This window comes from Enoplosus armatus, chromosome 18, assembly GCF_043641665.1.
Source record: "Enoplosus armatus isolate fEnoArm2 chromosome 18, fEnoArm2.hap1, whole genome shotgun sequence".
Lineage (NCBI taxonomy): Eukaryota > Metazoa > Chordata > Actinopteri > Centrarchiformes > Enoplosidae > Enoplosus > Enoplosus armatus.
This window is the reverse complement of record NC_092197.1, coordinates 4,338,830-4,355,704: the sequence shown is the minus strand read 5'-3', so window position 1 is coordinate 4,355,704 and position 16,875 is coordinate 4,338,830. Positions and strand designations below refer to the sequence as shown.

Sequence of the window (16,875 nt, the reverse complement as noted above, 5' to 3'; positions counted from 1 at the left end):
TCTTAATATTAATGGTCTATAAATTAAAGGGTTAGAACATTTTCTTTGTATCTGAAAAATACAGAAAGAAATGCACATATAGACTACAACTTGCAACTAACAATAGTGTTAAAATGACTGTGTTTCAGATTTAACCCCTTGTTGTGCTCTTGGTCAACATGTGAACTGCAGTGGCCTGACTGAGGTATCATGTGCTGCAGGAGTTTCTGTCTTCAGAGGCAACTGAAGATGATTCACATCCCTTATCTGAATTCAACAATTTATACCATCCATTAACTGTGTATCATCTGCACGTGCGTCAGTAACAGAATGGTGACATTCAAACGAGGTGACGTTAGAGCGTCAGGACTTTTTAATTTCTCATTTGAACTTGGGCTTGACACGAGTTGACCTGAAAAACTGTCTACTGCAAAGTTTAAATTTTGGAAACCTGAGCGCCTGGAAAACTTATCTTGCAAAACAAGCTGTTAGATAACTGAGCTGAAGAAAAAACTTTTAGGAAAACCAGTTATCTGCTGAAAATGGCTTCTGATGGACCGACTGGGCAGCATTAAGTTGCATGGTGAGGTTTAACACCAGAATAACCTCATATAGTACCCCTGAATTAATAAGCAAACAGTTGACCACATCAGATGCCAGAACATGTTGTCATGCATAATATTATAAAAGATTTACAGTTTGAGCTTGTTGTTCTTCCCATTACAGCATCTAAGCTTGATAAACACAGGTCAGGATAAAAACAACCAAATCATTTATTTGTTTAAAATGAATGTGATAAGCAGAAAGACGTGTCTGAAGTGTCTGAAACCACGTAATTCATCCCGTAAGAGAGACAGTGAGTCTAGTCAAGTGCTGATGTCTGTTTGTGTTTGTGGGGAAATTAAAACTGAATGATGAGTGCAGCAATTCTATGGGCTCCAACATCCCAATACTTACAGTGGAAGCATGATGTTGTACACTGAGCTCTCCTTTCCCAGAAATAAATAAATAAAGGCTGTTATTTTACCTGTAAGTGACTGCAACGAGAAATGAATGACATCTGTCCTTAAGCAATTCCGGAACTCAAAAGGGGGAGCTTTATAGTGGATGCACGCCGTTGTGGACGCCACCAGTTGCGCATGCGCAAATTAATCAAAACACCGACAGAAGGGTGACCGCATGAGGATATTCACGTAAAACAATGCCTAATCGAGTAAGAAACGACTTGAATAAAACAAATACAGCATTTTATGACGTCTACGCTTAACCTGTTAGCATGTTTAAATGTAGGTGCCACAGTTGTTCAGTGTGACTAGCGGAAGGTTACGACAACAATAGTTAGCATGCTAACTGATAGCTAACAGACAGTCGTTAGGTATTCAACATTAGGACCTGCTGTATTTATTTAGCTTGCATCGTCATCCAAATCTAGTTGACGCTAACGCTGTACGTAATGCGAACTGATCCAAGATACCGATTTGTGTTTTAAATAGAAATTGTCTCCGCATTTCAGGCGCACAGCGGCTTCCGTTTAACGTCAGTGTGACAGCTCAGTGAGTGATCAGAGGATGGACAGCGTGTCAGCCTCAGGTGGGACAGCAGAGTGTCCTCTGGCTTCTGAGGACATGGAGGGGATCTGTGTAATGCCGGACTTGAGTGCCATCAAGACTGAGCAGTCAGTGGGTGCAAGTCCAGATGACACAGGGACCCAAAATGTGGCCATGGGCATCAAGTTCATCCTGCCCAACCGCTTTGACATGAACGTTTGCTCAAGATTTGTCAAGTCGCTCAACGAGGAGGACAGCAAGAACATCCAGGACCAGGTCAACTCTGATCTGGAGGTGGCTTCTGTTTTATTCAAAGGTGAAACCCCCGTTTATGTGTCTCCAAAGTTACAGTAACTTGACATGGTGTTTACTTTCTTAATTTGTGATCTTGTGATGTCGGATGTGCAACAAATGTGTTACACACAAAATGTTTTCCTTCTCTCTTAGCTGAGTGCAATATCCAGACCTCACCTTCCCCGGGAATACAAGTGCGTCATGTTTACACACCATCCACCACCAAACATTTCTCCCCCATCAAACAGTCCACCACACTCACCAATAAACACCGTGGCAATGAGGTTTCTTCCACACCTCTTTTGGTGCATTGTAAGTACCACAGCTATTTTTATCTTGATTTATTAAAATGTGTCTAACAAGAATCAAGTCAATGTGTTAATCAATACCTGCATGTTTTTCCTCTCAGCTTTGTCCATTCATCAGCTTGCAGCCCAAGGTGAAATGGTGTTTCTTGCCAGCAGGATTGAACAAGGTGGGTCGCCCATCAGGGTCGTCAAACGGGTGCAATTTGTCCCTGTCATGCAGTGGAGAAATGATCTAAAACAACACTCATAACCTCTGGTGTTTAGGGCTGCAACTAACAATTATTTTCGTAATAGTATAATATATCAATAATAATCAATTAATAATTTTGTCAATAAAATGTCAAAAAATAGTGACACAACAACAATTTCCCAGAGCCCAAGGTGATGTCCTTTGTCAGACAACAATCCAAAAAAAAGATATGGAGTTTAAAAATGCAAATGAGCAAATGTTTGGCATTTCTTGCTTGAAAAATGACTCAAATGAGTATTTGATTATCCAAGTAATCATTTCAGTTGTACTGGTATTATTATTTCACATAAATCACTTGCTAAACAAGAAATGGTACTTAATATGTAATGAAGAGCAATGTAATTTAAGTATATAGTAGTTATACTCTCTAACAATGTTTTCTAACACACAAATATTTTGAAGACAGACTAATAAAAATTGAAAAAAGTAGTATCTGTATTGCATTTTAAATATTGCAGATCCTGCAAACGGTAAGTGCATATAGATGATGGCAGACATATGTAGTGATCATGTTGTTGTTTTTGTTTTTTTTATCTTTTCATGTATCATTTTAATAGAGACTGTGATCAATCTCCAAGACGAGGAAGGCTTTACCCCCCTGATGTGGGCAGCTGCACATGGACAAATCGCTGTTGTCGAGTTTCTGCTTCAAAATGTATGACAGATCTCATGGTTTTATTTTATTAGAGCATGCCCTCTTTATTCATTTACTGGTTGTCATTCTACATCATTCTTCGCCGTAGGGTTCTGACCCAAACCTCTTGGCCAAAGGGAGGGAAAGCGCTTTGTCCTTGGCCTGCAGTAAGGGATACACTGATATTGTGAAGATGCTCATCGACTGTGGTGTTGATGTCAATGAATATGACTGGGTAAGAATACTAAGGTTTTTTAATGTGTTTACTGGACATTGTTAAGTAGAATATGACAACACAAAAGCACAACAAACATAAGGGAGATCTTTCATTCATTTTGTGCAGCTGGTTTAATGTTGTTTTTGCTATCAAATGAAGCCCTGAGGAGGCGTCAGTCTCTGTGGCCTGTTGTGATGTTCCATCTGTGGGTTTCAGAATGGAGGAGCCCCTCTGCTGTACGCTGTCCACGGGAACCACGTGCGCTGTGTCGAAATCTTGTTAGGTGAAAGTAACACCTGTGCTCAGAAATATCCGTCTGTATTAATATTTCTCAAAGAATACACACAGTAACTCTTTTGTGTTTAGGAAATGTTGTGTGTTGTATCCAACATAAAAAGTACAATAATCAAGTTTTGGTATGTTTGTATGTCTTCCAGAGAGTGGTGCTGATCCTACCATTGAGTCAGATTCTGGATTCAATGCAATGGACATGGCTGTGGCTATGGGCCACCGGAATGGTATGTGTGAATTAAACACATTGTCTGAGCCAACATGTAAGGTTAAAAAACATGTCGGTGCACACAGACGGAGAAGTGTGTGTCTTATGTTGACAATAGTCATTTCTCACAACATTCTCTTCTGTTTAAACTGAGTTATCAAACTGCCTGCTCAGAAAAACGCAGTCACTTTTCCTGCCCAGTCTCCTTTTGTGTCCCTTCTGAGAGTGATGGAGGGTCACCTGGGAAAGTAAATACTTGGATTAGCATTCACTTGGAAATGACACACGGCTCTGTTGATAAAATACTGTATGTTTCTCTGTTTAGTTCAACAGGTGATGGAGGCACACTTATTGAAGCTACTGATGGGGATCAGAGAATGAACTGTGACACTTTAGGAGAGCAAATACCGAAGGGGCAACGCTGGGCTCTGGACAATCATGTAGCACGCCCAGGCTGTCTGGCCAACAGGAATATTTTGTTCCATTAAGTGACATTTCAACAATATTATTTTGTTGGCATGATGCATATGAAGGTTTGTGCTGTGTCAATTTTCAATTTTAACCGTCTTTCAAACTGATTTACTCTGCACTTTCTCAATGTGGAGTGGCAAATCTGTTCCAGACACACTGACAGATTTTCAAAGAGCAAAAATGTAAAATTGAATTCTTCGTTACAACCCAGCATGCACTGCACCCCACCTGCAGTATGCTCCCACATGTGCAGTGCAATGTAGGATTGATTTTGCTTTAACTAAGCATGGAGGTTTTGTTTGGAGTCTTTTAATATCGTACATGGCAGTACATGCCGTCATTGGCTGTTCCATCCTTTTCCGGTCATGGCAAGTTTTTTTAAACTAAGTTATTAATCACAATAATAAACCGAGTAAAAGGATATTAATGTAATACGTCGAATTGCCTCATGTTCATGCTGTCTGGTCTTCAAAGTGAGCACATTTCTGAGGCTCAATTTGTTCTTTTGAAGACTACAATGGCTGAAATTACGTTCTTACAGACTGGAATACACACGGTACCGACTGTGTGCCAAGCTGGTTGTTGATCTTTGTGTTGAGTTTATTTATTTGAATAATTTAGACATTATGTTGTAATGATAAATTCTCATATTGATGTAAATCTGTTTTGGTTGTGTTGTGATACTAATGTCCACTGATGTGTTGTGAACTCATTTAAATGTCCCACAAGGTTACTGTGGTGCTGTTCGCCACTGTATGAGGGTGCTTCTGTTTTCTACCAGTCATACTGTAAGTGGTGTATCATGAAATAACTTGTATTGGCCTCAATATCAGTCATCATTCTGTACAGATATTTATCTGATTGCAAGTTAAAAAGGTCAAATCGCTGTTTATAGTCACTGAAATGAAGCTGTTATTTAATTAAAGATCTTTTTAAACTGAACTGGATATTATGGAATGTTATTTTCATTTGTATGCATTAATATTTTCCATCGTCATTTTTAAATAAAAGCTGCTGGAGAAAGTCTACAGCCATACCAACAGCTCTGTGCTGTACTTGTGCATGGCAATGTTGTGAGCTAATTGCTAACATTAACACGCTCATGCTGAACAGGTATAATATTCCCAATGTTCATCTTAGTGAAGTGCTCCTTTGAGTAGTATAATAATGTAAATAGTCTGGTCAAAGATCAACCTGTACACGTATGCATGCTACAGTATTTCAGCTGTGGAAATTGTACTTGGGAGGGAAAAAAGAAAAACGGACATTTTGGCTATTTATTGACAGTAGCAAAGGTTTATTCCAGATATGGTGGTTTGAGTGAGGCCACAAAGAATTAAGGTTCAGTAACATGGAGGAAACAGATGTACAGCAGGAGCCTTAAACACCACATTTTACACACAATCTCTCACTCTAACTGGACATACAGACCACAGAGCACAACAAGCATTTGGAAAGTCTGGTGGAAAAGAAGAGGTGGAATGAATACTAAAATACCTCACGCTTAAATACTGCTACCCCCGGTGATTTTAATACTTCAGAGTACTATTCTAGAAAATTACTCAAAAATACTTCACTTGAAAGTATGCAAGTACTTTGTTCAGGTGTTGCACATATTACAGAATGCTCACAGCCAAAAGTTGACAGATTATCCATCTTCTCAGGTACTTTAACTATTAGCTTTCCACCTCTTGAAATGTGTGCCCCACATGGTCCTGTCAAGTTTTGACACTCCAGGGAGTCCAGTTTTCCTCTAGTTAGCCTCATCCTTAGAGGCTTCATCAAAATTCTCCACCAGATCTGAAACAACAAAAGATTCAGTGGTGAATCAGAGGCGGAAAGGCATGACCATTTGCAACAAATGAGTCTCAAAGGTGCCGGAGCACAATTCAGGAAAAGCGTGTTTATCTGAAACATAATAGGTGTAATGTAATCCCAATTCTTTGTTCATCTTTCCCCACTCATATACAGACTGTAATGGGCTCGACACATGAGGCCCTCACAACTACCGAAAGCAGCTGTAAAAATTATGGCGTAAAGCATCAAAAAGTTGGCTTCAATTACTCCATGAAATGTGCCTTTCCAGGTTTTGGCTCACAGGGTCGAGGGTTAAAATGGAAACAATTCAAAAGGTCTGAGTAAACATGTTCCTTCAGTGGGAGAACAAAAGGGAAACTTAACTCCAATAACAACATGATGGCAATGGCTGTTAACCCTGTGCCATCAGGCTTCAACTGCTCCCATTGCTGAATACATGTGTAATCGTTTGTTACCTTAGTGAGAACTGCGGCTACAGGGAGAGAAGTCCTGGGAAAAGCTGAGATTATTGTAATGGCAACCTCATGTGTTTGGCCCATTTTGTTCACAAAGAAAAGCAAACTGGATCTTAAGATCTTATAAACAATGAGCATGAGAGTCAAACACAAAACCCGGCATTGCACCATCATCTTAAGTCATTGATGAATCCCCTTCATATGACCCCTTTCACAAGCCAAATGAAAACAAACCTGTCATGGTTATTTAACTGAAAGAAAGGGGGGAAAAAAACCTTGCCCGATAATGGACAAGTGTGAAGGAGTATTTCCAAATAAGACTGCAAAAGGGTTTGGCGCAAGATGACCCACATTGGAAGTAATATTTTATGTTGAATGGTAGAACAGACTTTGAGTGTAATGCAAAATGAGACGTATAAGCACTCACCTGGAACATCATCATCCTCTTCTTCTACTGTTGCAATCGGCGCTTTTCCATCTGCAGCTGTAAGAACAGAAACGATCTGTGAGAAGCTTGAAGAGCAGTTTAAATGGCCAGAAACAACCAAAGTTAAATCCTGAGGGCAAGACTCATCTCTTTACACAAGTTTGACCAAACAGAAAATACAGCTATGAATCTATAATGGGATATGGCTTTATTTAACATGTCTGAATAGGTTTTAGCATTATAGGTTACTGACCCTGTTTGGGCAGAGCCTCAGCGAGTCTCCTGAGGCTCGTCAGGCTGTCGGCTCCCAGCTGGTTCAGGATACCAGGCAGCATCTCGGTCAGCTGCTTGGTCTCAGCGTGGCCAGTGATGGTGAAGGTGTTGGCTGCGAGGGAGGCCTGCACTTTGGGATTGTTGAAGTGGATGACCGTTCCTTGATTTGTAAACATGTTAACCTGTAAAAGACCAAAGTTCGATACAGTCAACAACAAAATAAAAGCAGATTCGTCTTAAATCACATCTTAAAACTGAGATGACAGTTTATGCCTACCTCTTCAATACCAGAGATATTGTTGACACCAAGTTTCTTTAAGGAGAACTGGAGCTTCTTGTCATCTGCGGTTGCTGTTCTGTGTACAACCTTCTTCTTTCTGCGAGCACTGCCCTGTGGGGACATTCATACAAACATATTTCTGTGTAAAGCTCTAGTTCTTAATTATCTTTTAATGTATCATCTTGTAGGCTGAATATGGGACTTCTTTGGCCCAAAAGCTGATGGCTGTTTTTAGTCTATTTATTTTAGTTCACTCCCACAGTACGCTGTTGCCTAAAATTACTGCTGCTGTGTAAAAAAAAAAAAAAAAATTGCCAGTTGTCATAGAAACTACCTTTAAGACCTTGTTCAGAGCTTAAGAAGTATATAAGTACATAAGTATATGTATATATTTCTGTCTTTGCTGCTGTGACTTCTAAATTTCCCCACTGTGGGATTAATAAAGTCTATCTTAATCTTAATATAGCTGCACTGCCTAACACCAAAGCCTTATGTTACCATAGCATGTAAATTCTAATTCACACATACAGTATGTCAGGTAATCTCTTTTCAATCAGCATTCTGTCTTTTTTCTTTTAGTATAGTAAAGAATGTAGTAGCTGGTTTCACTTCCTTTGCCAGTATAGTTGATGTGACAACCTGGTGCTAAACCCTGAAAACTGAGCATCTCTTAACGCATTAAGAAAGTGCTTTGCAGAAAATCAAGCATTTCATGCAACCTGTGATAATGCATTTATTTTGTTACCTTTCCGCCGATGCGGACTTGTTCCTGTAGTTTAGCAAGTTTTTCTTGATTCATAATTGCTTCTTTCATCTGCAAAAAGAAAGTACATTACATAAGATTATGTTAGTGTCACCAGCACAGCTGATCTTTATACTGACCGCCTCCAGGTTTGAACACATTTTTTAAAACACATTTGGGATATTTAGCAATTAACTCGGTATAAGTCGTAAACATTACATACTTATAACATGAATTGAAATGGCTAAAAATAAAACGGTCAAGCCAGAAAAAAACATGTTAGGGGTACTTCACAAAATGTCATGTGGTGGCTGAAAACACAAAGCACACCATGCCACTAAGGAGGTAAAATGGTCAGACAGCTGCTGCTGAAAATACGACATCTGTAACAAAACAAACTGAAAATCTTAGTTGTCTGACATCAAGAAACAAAAACATTATTCCTTCTATCAATTCAAAGATTAATATCCTTACAGTATTAATACGTTGTTGTGGTATATTATTTTCTCTTGACATCCTGCTATGGTTTTTTGACTTTTACCTACAGTCAAGGTGAAGAACTCTATCACGACTGTGTAGAGCTGCAGCGTTACATCCTTGCAGTAACTGTAATGTATGTATGTACAGCTGAACACAGAAATGAATGTTTCCCTGAACACGCTGCAGCTCCTTAGCTAGCCTGCTTACAAATTATCTTGAGGAACACTTGAGGTTTGAGCAGTTAGTGACTAGCACACACTGGGTGTGATCATTCATGTGCTGATTGGAGGCTCTGATATCATTGGGGCACTGCAAACACAATCTACCATGTTGGAAAGTCTAACACAGAAGATGTGGTGTGTATAGTATAATGGAAAGGGAAAATGGATGGAGGCATGGTGACAGCCATCAGGTGAATGATCTATGGCCTTTTCCTGACTAAATGGCTGTGTATCTGATCCCACCCTTCTGACGACATGAGTTTTGAGAACTAAAACACACCTGGTGTAGCTGAAATGTGACATGCTGACAACTGACTGCAGGACAGATTGTTTTTGTTTGTATTCTTCATTGCGCTGCCTCTTCAGCTAATCACAACCTCACCAGCCACAATTGCAATAAATAACTGCCAACAGGAGACAGCATAACATGCTGCACCAACACCACTACTTCATTACATATTAATGTTACTCTCCCTATTGGAAGTTTTTCTTTTTTCATGCACCTGTGCGAACTTAGAAAAGCCTTTAAACAAATGTATTCAGGTTTTACCAACAGCACTCTAAGCATCCAGGACACGATCATATTGCTGCAGTGCATGTGCACATGCTATATGACCATATGACTGAATTATGTACATATAAGCCATGATACACATATCTTCATAGCTTTTTTTAACCACGTTTTCCTTGCCAGTCTAGACAGAACTAAAGACTATAGAATTCAACAAATATAGAAATGAATCCGATTCGGATGTGCATCACTGTGAATGCTATAACACTACCAAATATTTACATCAAGACATACGTTCATTGTCAACTTGTAACTTGGCTAATACCGCGCACATGTAAACACACATGGTTGTCAGTGGTAAGACTCACTTATTCAAAGCGGTAAGTAGACTTTAAAAACCCAATCAGGAGCTGTCAGTGTCACAGTCAAATGCGCTAAGTTAGGTTAATTAGCCATCGAAAGCTAATGGTTCGCCTGTCTGTACTGTGGACAACAAGCGAAGACAGCAAAACAACAAAAGGCTGTGGTGGACCGAAAAAAATACGTATAAAGCACCGCAGGTAGCGCCATGTGGGTTTAAGCTGACGTTTGCTGACTACTTCGGCCAACCATTGTACCGAAGCAAGGTGTGGTTTAGCTTTTGTGCAAGAACTTGTAGGCTAACTTTAGCTAGCTTCTTAGCTAACCAGGAGACTGTGGAGTGGACGGCCTGTCACTCACTCACAGCCACACGTAGCGTAAGCTTCAAATCCCAGCAGATTTCAGCCACCTAGTCGGAAAAGGCTTTCGTTTACCTCTTGCCGTCGGATCTGGGGAAAACAGTGCAGGGAAGAAGATATTTAAAGCTCCTCACTGACCTGTAAACTAACAGCAGACACATGCGGGGAGCAAGATGGAAGCGAGAGAGGAGGGAGGAAGTGACGTACAGCAAAAAGGGAAATAGAGATTTGTTTTTTTTTGCCCTGACTTCAGCTTTGCAGGCAACACTTTCGCCATTTGAAACTCTTCCTCAATAGAATGTAAAGATTCAGATTAGAGTTAGGACAGGTTGGATTTTGGTCTGCCCCATATTGAGAACATTTGCAATATTTGAAATCTAAGGATAAAGCCTATTTGGGTGTTTTATAGACACCTGGAATGAATTATGTTACAGTATGATGAAATCAAAATAAATATTTGCCTTTGATTAACATCATAGATACAATAATAATAATAATAATAATATACATACATAGACATAATGGCAAAAAATGGTTTATTCAATCAGTCTGATTGGAACATTTACATTTATCAAGGAACAAGCATTTTTTTCCGTGTATATATTTATTTTTGTCCCCCATATTTTTTATATCTGTATTTATTATTTGTATATTGTTTTTTCTTTTAAAAAAAAATACTTCTAATTCTTATTGACACAGTGCTGTCTGCTGTGTGTTTCTGCACCTTTCTGTCTTTGCTGCTGTGACGTGTAAATTTCCCCACTGTGGGGTATTAATAAAAAGTCTAAGTCTAAGTCTAAGCATGCCAGGCTACCTCAAACACATCTGTCATCTTGATCTGGCTGCTTCACTGTAAAAGCCTTCCAGGGATGGCTCTTTACTTAATTCAGTGCTTTTTTTCAGATACTCCATCTTCAAGAGAGGAAGGGTTTTACTGTGAAGTACATACTGGTGCACAATGTGCAGAGATGTTTGAGCCTGCAGAGTGAACTGATTGTTTGCTCAAGTAAGTCTTATATTCTTGTATTTTCAGTGGTCTTTTGTCAGGTCATCGCAATGGACAGACAAAGATGAGGGATTGTGATCCAGTGCCTACTCTGCTCTCTTCAGGGTTCTTTTCAACCTGCCGCATTCCAAATAGGAGGGGTGGACACCTCCACGCAGGATGGCCAGAGTAGTCCGTGAGGGGTGAGGGGTGCACAGAGTAAAAACATCTCCATCCCGTCATCCATCATTTATCTGTAATCTTCTGATTCTATTCTGAGGATGATGTTAAAACTGGATGTAAAAACTTTGCAATGTGGTGTCTTGGCACAGGAAGTTGACCTCAAAGGCCCCAAAGGCTTCCTTCAGATGGATCTATCAAGTCACACGTCGACTGGCCATAAGACATGGACATGTTAGGCACCTGTGGAGAGAGCACAAGGAATTTTATTGTAGACCAGTACCCTACTGAGTGTGCTGATGAGGATACATTTGCATTTAACAGTTTTTGCATGATAATATTAACGCCCCTTTATCAGAGACAACCGTTTTATGATGAACACCAGTTTTATTGGGTAATTACTTCTTACTGTGGAAACATGCTTTGACATGGATGAATGAGTTGAATTGGTGAACTTGTGCTGAGTAGAACCCATTTCTCCAGCCATTTACAATTTATTTTTTCATGGCAGAAGGAGGAGGACTTACATTGGCCTACTTTTTTTTTATTCAATTGTTGCAACTTATCATATATCTACACCAAATTTAGGTTTAAAAATGCACCAGTATGGTAACAGACACATTTGTTTTGCTTTAACTTATCATTATAAAATAAATGTTGATTGCACAGTGTTATAGCTATAGAGTAATAATAACACAACCTTTTAAATTGGTTCCCGATAAGCCTCGGCTTGAAATTCTGTTGCCACTGGTTACGAGTTCCCGGGAAAATGAAGGCTCGATTTACGGCACAAAGAAATGGCATCAACCACTGCCACCAAAACAGAAAGAGGACAGCGCTTTTACCTTTCTCTTTATACATCCATGGCTTTTACATAAGCTGCTGTTAACCCATCAAAGAAGACGAAGAGGGAGAGTTATGCTAACCGAGGTACAACAACAGAGAACCTCGGACTTGATGGAGAGAGCTCCGGGACTTGATTGGGTTTCAAACCGACATTCAGTTGGAATTATTTCAACTAGATCAGTAAGTAAGAAAACCGGCCTACTTATTTATACAACCAGGTGTTTTGGCCTGTCTTTATCACAGCACTGAGATCGGGGGTTTCTGGTTCAAATTGGGATTCTTACGGTTGTTTCTTGCTTTGGACAGTAACAGTTTAAGACAGGTGGCTAGAGGTAGCCAGGATGCTAGCGGTAGTTAAGCTAGCTAGCTACCTGTTTGCGTGAAGCAATACTCAAACTATGTTATTACTCAATATAAAATAATGACAGTTTCACTTTACCTCTTCGGTGAACACGATTCTTTCTTATCTCTTATTTCCAAAGCGGTGGTGATAGTTTCTTCACGGAAATCTGGAAACAAACGCAGTGTGATATGAGTTGTTGGCAGAAAACGGGAAGCGATAAGGTTGTCTTTGCGACAGCGGCGCCAACAATAATAGCCTACCACTTGGAAACGCTAGGGGGTTGTCTATCGCCACTTTAATGTGAAAAAAGCTCGATGTTTCATGATGACAAATGACTCAAAACCATAACATTATCCCTCCGCTCATAAAAGCAGATGGTGTTCATTATACCCCCCCCCCCCCCCCCCCCTCTCTCACCTGTATGTGATCCTTTCACCTGGTGTCACTCCGTCCAAGCTCAGCTGTTTACTGCATAAATGTGTACATGTTGGGTCAAACAGGAGGATATAATATCAGTTTGTGCCCTCTCTTTGAAAATTCACTTCAAATCAACTCTAATCCGGTAGATCAGCCTTCTGAGAAGTTTCAGTCATTAACCCAGTGCTGTCATTTAGTTTGTGTGTGTTTGTGTGTGAACGTTTCCTCTCAACCAACTTTATCTGTTTGTGTTTCAGGTCGTGAAGGTTTTCAGGTGGTTGCATTGAGGAAGCAGAAGGGAGCTGGGAAAAGGTAAGACTCGGGTCCTTTACTTAAAACTCAACCTGTCTTGTGACCGCATTGCATTCTGATTGCGGGTGCTGTTAGTTGAGAAACTGTAGTGTATCTCGGAGGATGTCTTTCTGTAAGATGTTGAACATTATAGAAAGAAGCATTTGCAGTCACTGAAACCAATGATGTTGTTGCCTATCAGCATCACAAAATGAACCACGAATTTTACATACAGTTCTTATTTTAATGACACACATACTATATATATATATATATAGGGGCATGTCTTTTCCTAAACATATTCTGTAAAACAAACTACAAAATAATGAATACACTGGCGGTGGGGTAAATAGGTCTCTTATACGCTCTATAAGACATCGAAACATATCCAAACAATACATTTATAAATAAACAAAATATTCACCTTCTCGTGTAGCTAGACGACAGTAAACCTTATAGAGACAGGCTTACACGTGCAATAGATGTATGCCAATACAGAGAACATATACAATAGCACTAATCTGTATATATGAACAGAATGTATAGCCTAACAATAATCGATATTACAACAATTACCAGCTCATGTATGTATTTTTCCTGTCGTGCCCATGTTAATCACATGCCTTCTCCCCCCTGACTAATCACGGACCTGAGGCTATATATCAGGGACCTGAGGCGCAGTTTAAGGAACATATTGAGGGCTTTACACAAAGAAATGTGTTCTTGTCTTTGGCCCGAAATAAGTGTCCGATAATGTCCCTCCATATGAACGTAAAGAGCGTGAATCCGTAGATAAATCAATGAATGTGCCTAAAATAGTTCCCATCAGAGGGATAAAAAGTAGAGTGAAAAGTAAACTTAACGAAACAAGTGAATTGCATATCCAACACCTTTCACAACTCTGTTAAAGTATCACTGCCTCTGATCACTACAGTTTTATTTCCCTTCCTGTCACTTTCTTATCAATCAATTGAGAGTTCTGTTCATGAGGCTGAATGTGACAGGAAACATTTCAGGCATGGACTATTGGTTTAATCTCAACATGGCACTATGGATAAAACTTTTACTACTCATATTTTGGAGACATTTGAGAGAGAGAGAGACCCCGAAAAAGTATCCAAACGTAAGTGCAACACGTTTTGACCTTTCTATGTATATTTCTAAATATTCCCATTGAGATTTCATGCAATTGAAAAATATTTCAAGTTTCATTTAAACTCTTTTTTTTTTCAGTTTAAATCTGTATGAATGGGATACTCGTCGTGTATGGCTCACTTTCCTCTCTGCAGTCCACCGGCACGCACAGTATCTTTGTCGGTCCTCCGCCTTTTCTGCATGTGATACACATTAATCACATGCCCCGCAGACCCCTCTCAGACGGACCGTTTTGGTGACACTCAGGGGTTTTGTCAGAGCAAGAGGCAGGCGGGCAAGGATTGCGTTTAAACAGCTAAGTGCTTTCTTGGTACCCCGTGGCACGGAAACACCCTCGGATCGCAGAGGGGGGATTTAGAAACACTTTAGAGGTGGTTTACCACACATGCGAGTGCTGCTGTTCTAAGTGTCGGCTCAAGAAGAAGAAAAAAATCACCTTCTCTTCGTTCATTTAATGCTGTTTTCCCCCCTGATAATGTCAGTCAGTGCATTCACATAAGTTTGAATACGACTAATTGTGCCAACATTTTAATCAAGTATGTTTTGGCTCTGCAATGTTCACTTTATTAGATTGAAATCCACTAAATATATAATAACTCAATCAGAAATTAAAGTAACTCGGGGTGTAATGTTGTCGATGCTACACAGATCCTGGTTTCGGTATAAAACTTTTGGATTTACAAATGTTAGAGAGTCATTCACTATATGGTTCGTGCATTCAGGTTTCATATAAAGGTCTGAGGACTAAGATTGGGGGAACTAATGTAGGTTTGCATGTAACTCTTTAAAGTCCATGACGAGGCACGTCAACCTCTTTTCAGTGGAGGCTGAAGTTTTATTAAGTTAAATCCATGATGGAGTATTGTAGCCCAATGCTGATGACGTGCAACACTAATGAGCTCATCGCTCGATCCATACGAACTGGTTATCGATTATTGAGGTGATATTAGTGAGGCCGATGGCTCATGAAAATCGATTAAAACAACATCAGTCTCATTCCTCCTTGTTCATGAACACAACTGATTCGTTCACTTTATTTTGATTGCTAATCAGAAATGTATTGATATAAAGTGTGTGTCTCACTTTTTTATCAGATTATTTTCTGTCCGTAAATTGAAAAACAATAATAAATATAAAGTATATAAAGTTTGTTACGTGCTGATAGTGCAGTTTACTAGTCTGCCAATTTAAACTGTGGTAGAAGTGATGAATAATAAATAAAATACAGCCTTCAATCGGTTATAATCAAGGCAAACATCAGTGTTTGCAGGAATTACAGAAAATATTGTTTGTATTTTTTTCCCTCAGAACTTCTTTATTCATTTTACATAAACGCTTTATACAAATAAATTAATATTTATAGGGACCAGCAGGATACAGTTTAGAGCTTTATGCCACAATGATAAGTCTATATTTTACACTATAGACGCTCCAAACTCAACAATGTCAGTTTAAGGGAAGTTGGTAATAAATTCCTGGTTGTGACACAGTTGCAAGAGTTTTCATCTTTTATGGGCCATAAGCGTTTTAATTGAGACAATTTCACCGCTAGATGGCGCTGCTCAAATGAGAACCTCTGAAAAGTTACTGAGGGGCCACACACAGTACCTGAATACATCCACCAGTTTGAAATAAAGCCATGATAAACCATCGTATGTCGAGATTTTTTTTAGAAGTCTAAACGTGTTTTTAGGGCAACTGCTTTCATTGAAAAGTGACTGATAACTTCTCTTTTTAGAGCAGAAAAAGTGAGAAATAAAATGCACATAAGTTTGAGAAAGTTGTTTTTTCTTAAATGATTTGATGGAACTCAGAAATGCATTTTTTTTTTGGTAACTGTGCTTGCTTTGTTTGATTTGGTTTTGCTAAAATTTAGGACCATGTTTTCCCTGACAAAAAAAAAAAAAATTGGAAACCAGTTACAAAATCCCTTTCAGGCTGCCACATCAGTAACAGTCACACTTGGAGGCAAAGCTGAACGGCAGCGAGATGGTCGTTCAGAATAAAATCATAATAGAACATAATTTATATTCATACTTTATTACCTCACTCTTACTCACCATGATTTAATGATCTAATAATGACATGGACATAAGAATAATAATGTCAAATCAACAGACTTGAATGAATGAGCTCCACTTTATTTAGGCTCCATTTTAATATAAAATCTAGACAATCAGGGCAGAGGTATTATATATTATCATGACTTTATTGTGTACTTTTCTCTTGACACTGACTGAAGACTAACACTTTTTTCTTTTATGATTAACATGTAAAACCTTTTGAGATTGTGTATCTGTTTTAGCGTTGATCAACATGAAGACACCTATTTAGGATATTAATTCCATCCTCCTAACTCCATGAAATAAAATGAAATTAATAGAAATGTCCACACACACACACACACACACACACACACACAGCACCATGCTCCAGACGCACGGCAGAGGCCTTATATCTGGGGCTTGCATGCTCTGCGTGACCCGTGACTGATTCGAGTTAACAGCTGACTCTTTTCCATTACAAATGGCTC

The 16,875-nt window shown here is 39.2% G+C and overlaps 2 protein-coding genes across 3 annotated transcripts; one reads left to right on the top strand and one right to left on the bottom strand.

The window, feature by feature from the left end:
* The first annotated feature begins 1,547 nt into the window (after positions 1-1,547).
* On the top strand, positions 1,548-5,141 carry ankra2 (ankyrin repeat, family A (RFXANK-like), 2). Its single transcript, XM_070924733.1, has 8 exons — positions 1,548-1,842; positions 1,974-2,132; positions 2,230-2,295; positions 2,936-3,033; positions 3,122-3,247; positions 3,446-3,512; positions 3,667-3,747; positions 4,054-5,141. Exons 1-8 carry the CDS (start codon positions 1,548-1,550, stop codon positions 4,107-4,109), a joined length of 948 nt encoding a protein of 315 aa, XP_070780834.1. The 3' UTR covers positions 4,110-5,141.
* A 332-nt stretch (positions 5,142-5,473) lies between these two features.
* On the bottom strand, positions 5,474-10,310 carry btf3 (basic transcription factor 3). 2 transcript variants are annotated; one of them, XM_070924632.1, is made up of 6 exons: positions 10,264-10,310; positions 8,198-8,266; positions 7,450-7,563; positions 7,153-7,354; positions 6,900-6,956; positions 5,474-5,999 (listed from the first exon to the last, which is right to left on the bottom strand). In XM_070924632.1, exons 2-6 carry the CDS (start codon positions 8,264-8,266, stop codon positions 5,953-5,955), a joined length of 489 nt encoding a protein of 162 aa, XP_070780733.1. In that variant the 5' UTR covers positions 10,264-10,310; the 3' UTR covers positions 5,474-5,952. The 2 variants fall into 2 exon arrangements, with proteins under 2 accessions (XP_070780733.1, XP_070780734.1); XM_070924633.1 differs by lacking the exon at positions 10,264-10,310 and adding an exon at positions 10,201-10,234.
* Between the last annotated feature and the right edge of the window lie 6,565 nt (positions 10,311-16,875).

What these genes read in the sequence shown, in the direction of transcription:
- btf3 (XM_070924632.1), bottom strand. Translation starts at nt 8,266, where the DNA reads ATGAAAGAAGCAATTATGAATCAAGAAAAACTTGCTAAACTACAGGAA. An exon ending in TGAGGCTCTGCCCAAACAGG is followed by an intron (nt 6,957 to 7,152) that starts GTCAGTAACCTA and finishes CTGTTCTTACAG; the next exon opens with CTGCAGATGGAAAAGCGCCG. An exon ending in AGAGGATGATGATGTTCCAG is followed by an intron (nt 6,000 to 6,899) that starts GTGAGTGCTTAT and finishes TTGTTGTTTCAG; the next exon opens with ATCTGGTGGAGAATTTTGAT.
- ankra2 (XM_070924733.1), top strand. Translation starts at nt 1,548, where the DNA reads ATGGACAGCGTGTCAGCCTCAGGTGGGACAGCAGAGTGTCCTCTGGCT. An exon ending in CACACCTCTTTTGGTGCATT is followed by an intron (nt 2,133 to 2,229) that starts GTAAGTACCACA and finishes TTTTCCTCTCAG; the next exon opens with CTTTGTCCATTCATCAGCTT. An exon ending in TGCCAGCAGGATTGAACAAG is followed by an intron (nt 2,296 to 2,935) that starts GTGGGTCGCCCA and finishes TCATTTTAATAG; the next exon opens with AGACTGTGATCAATCTCCAA.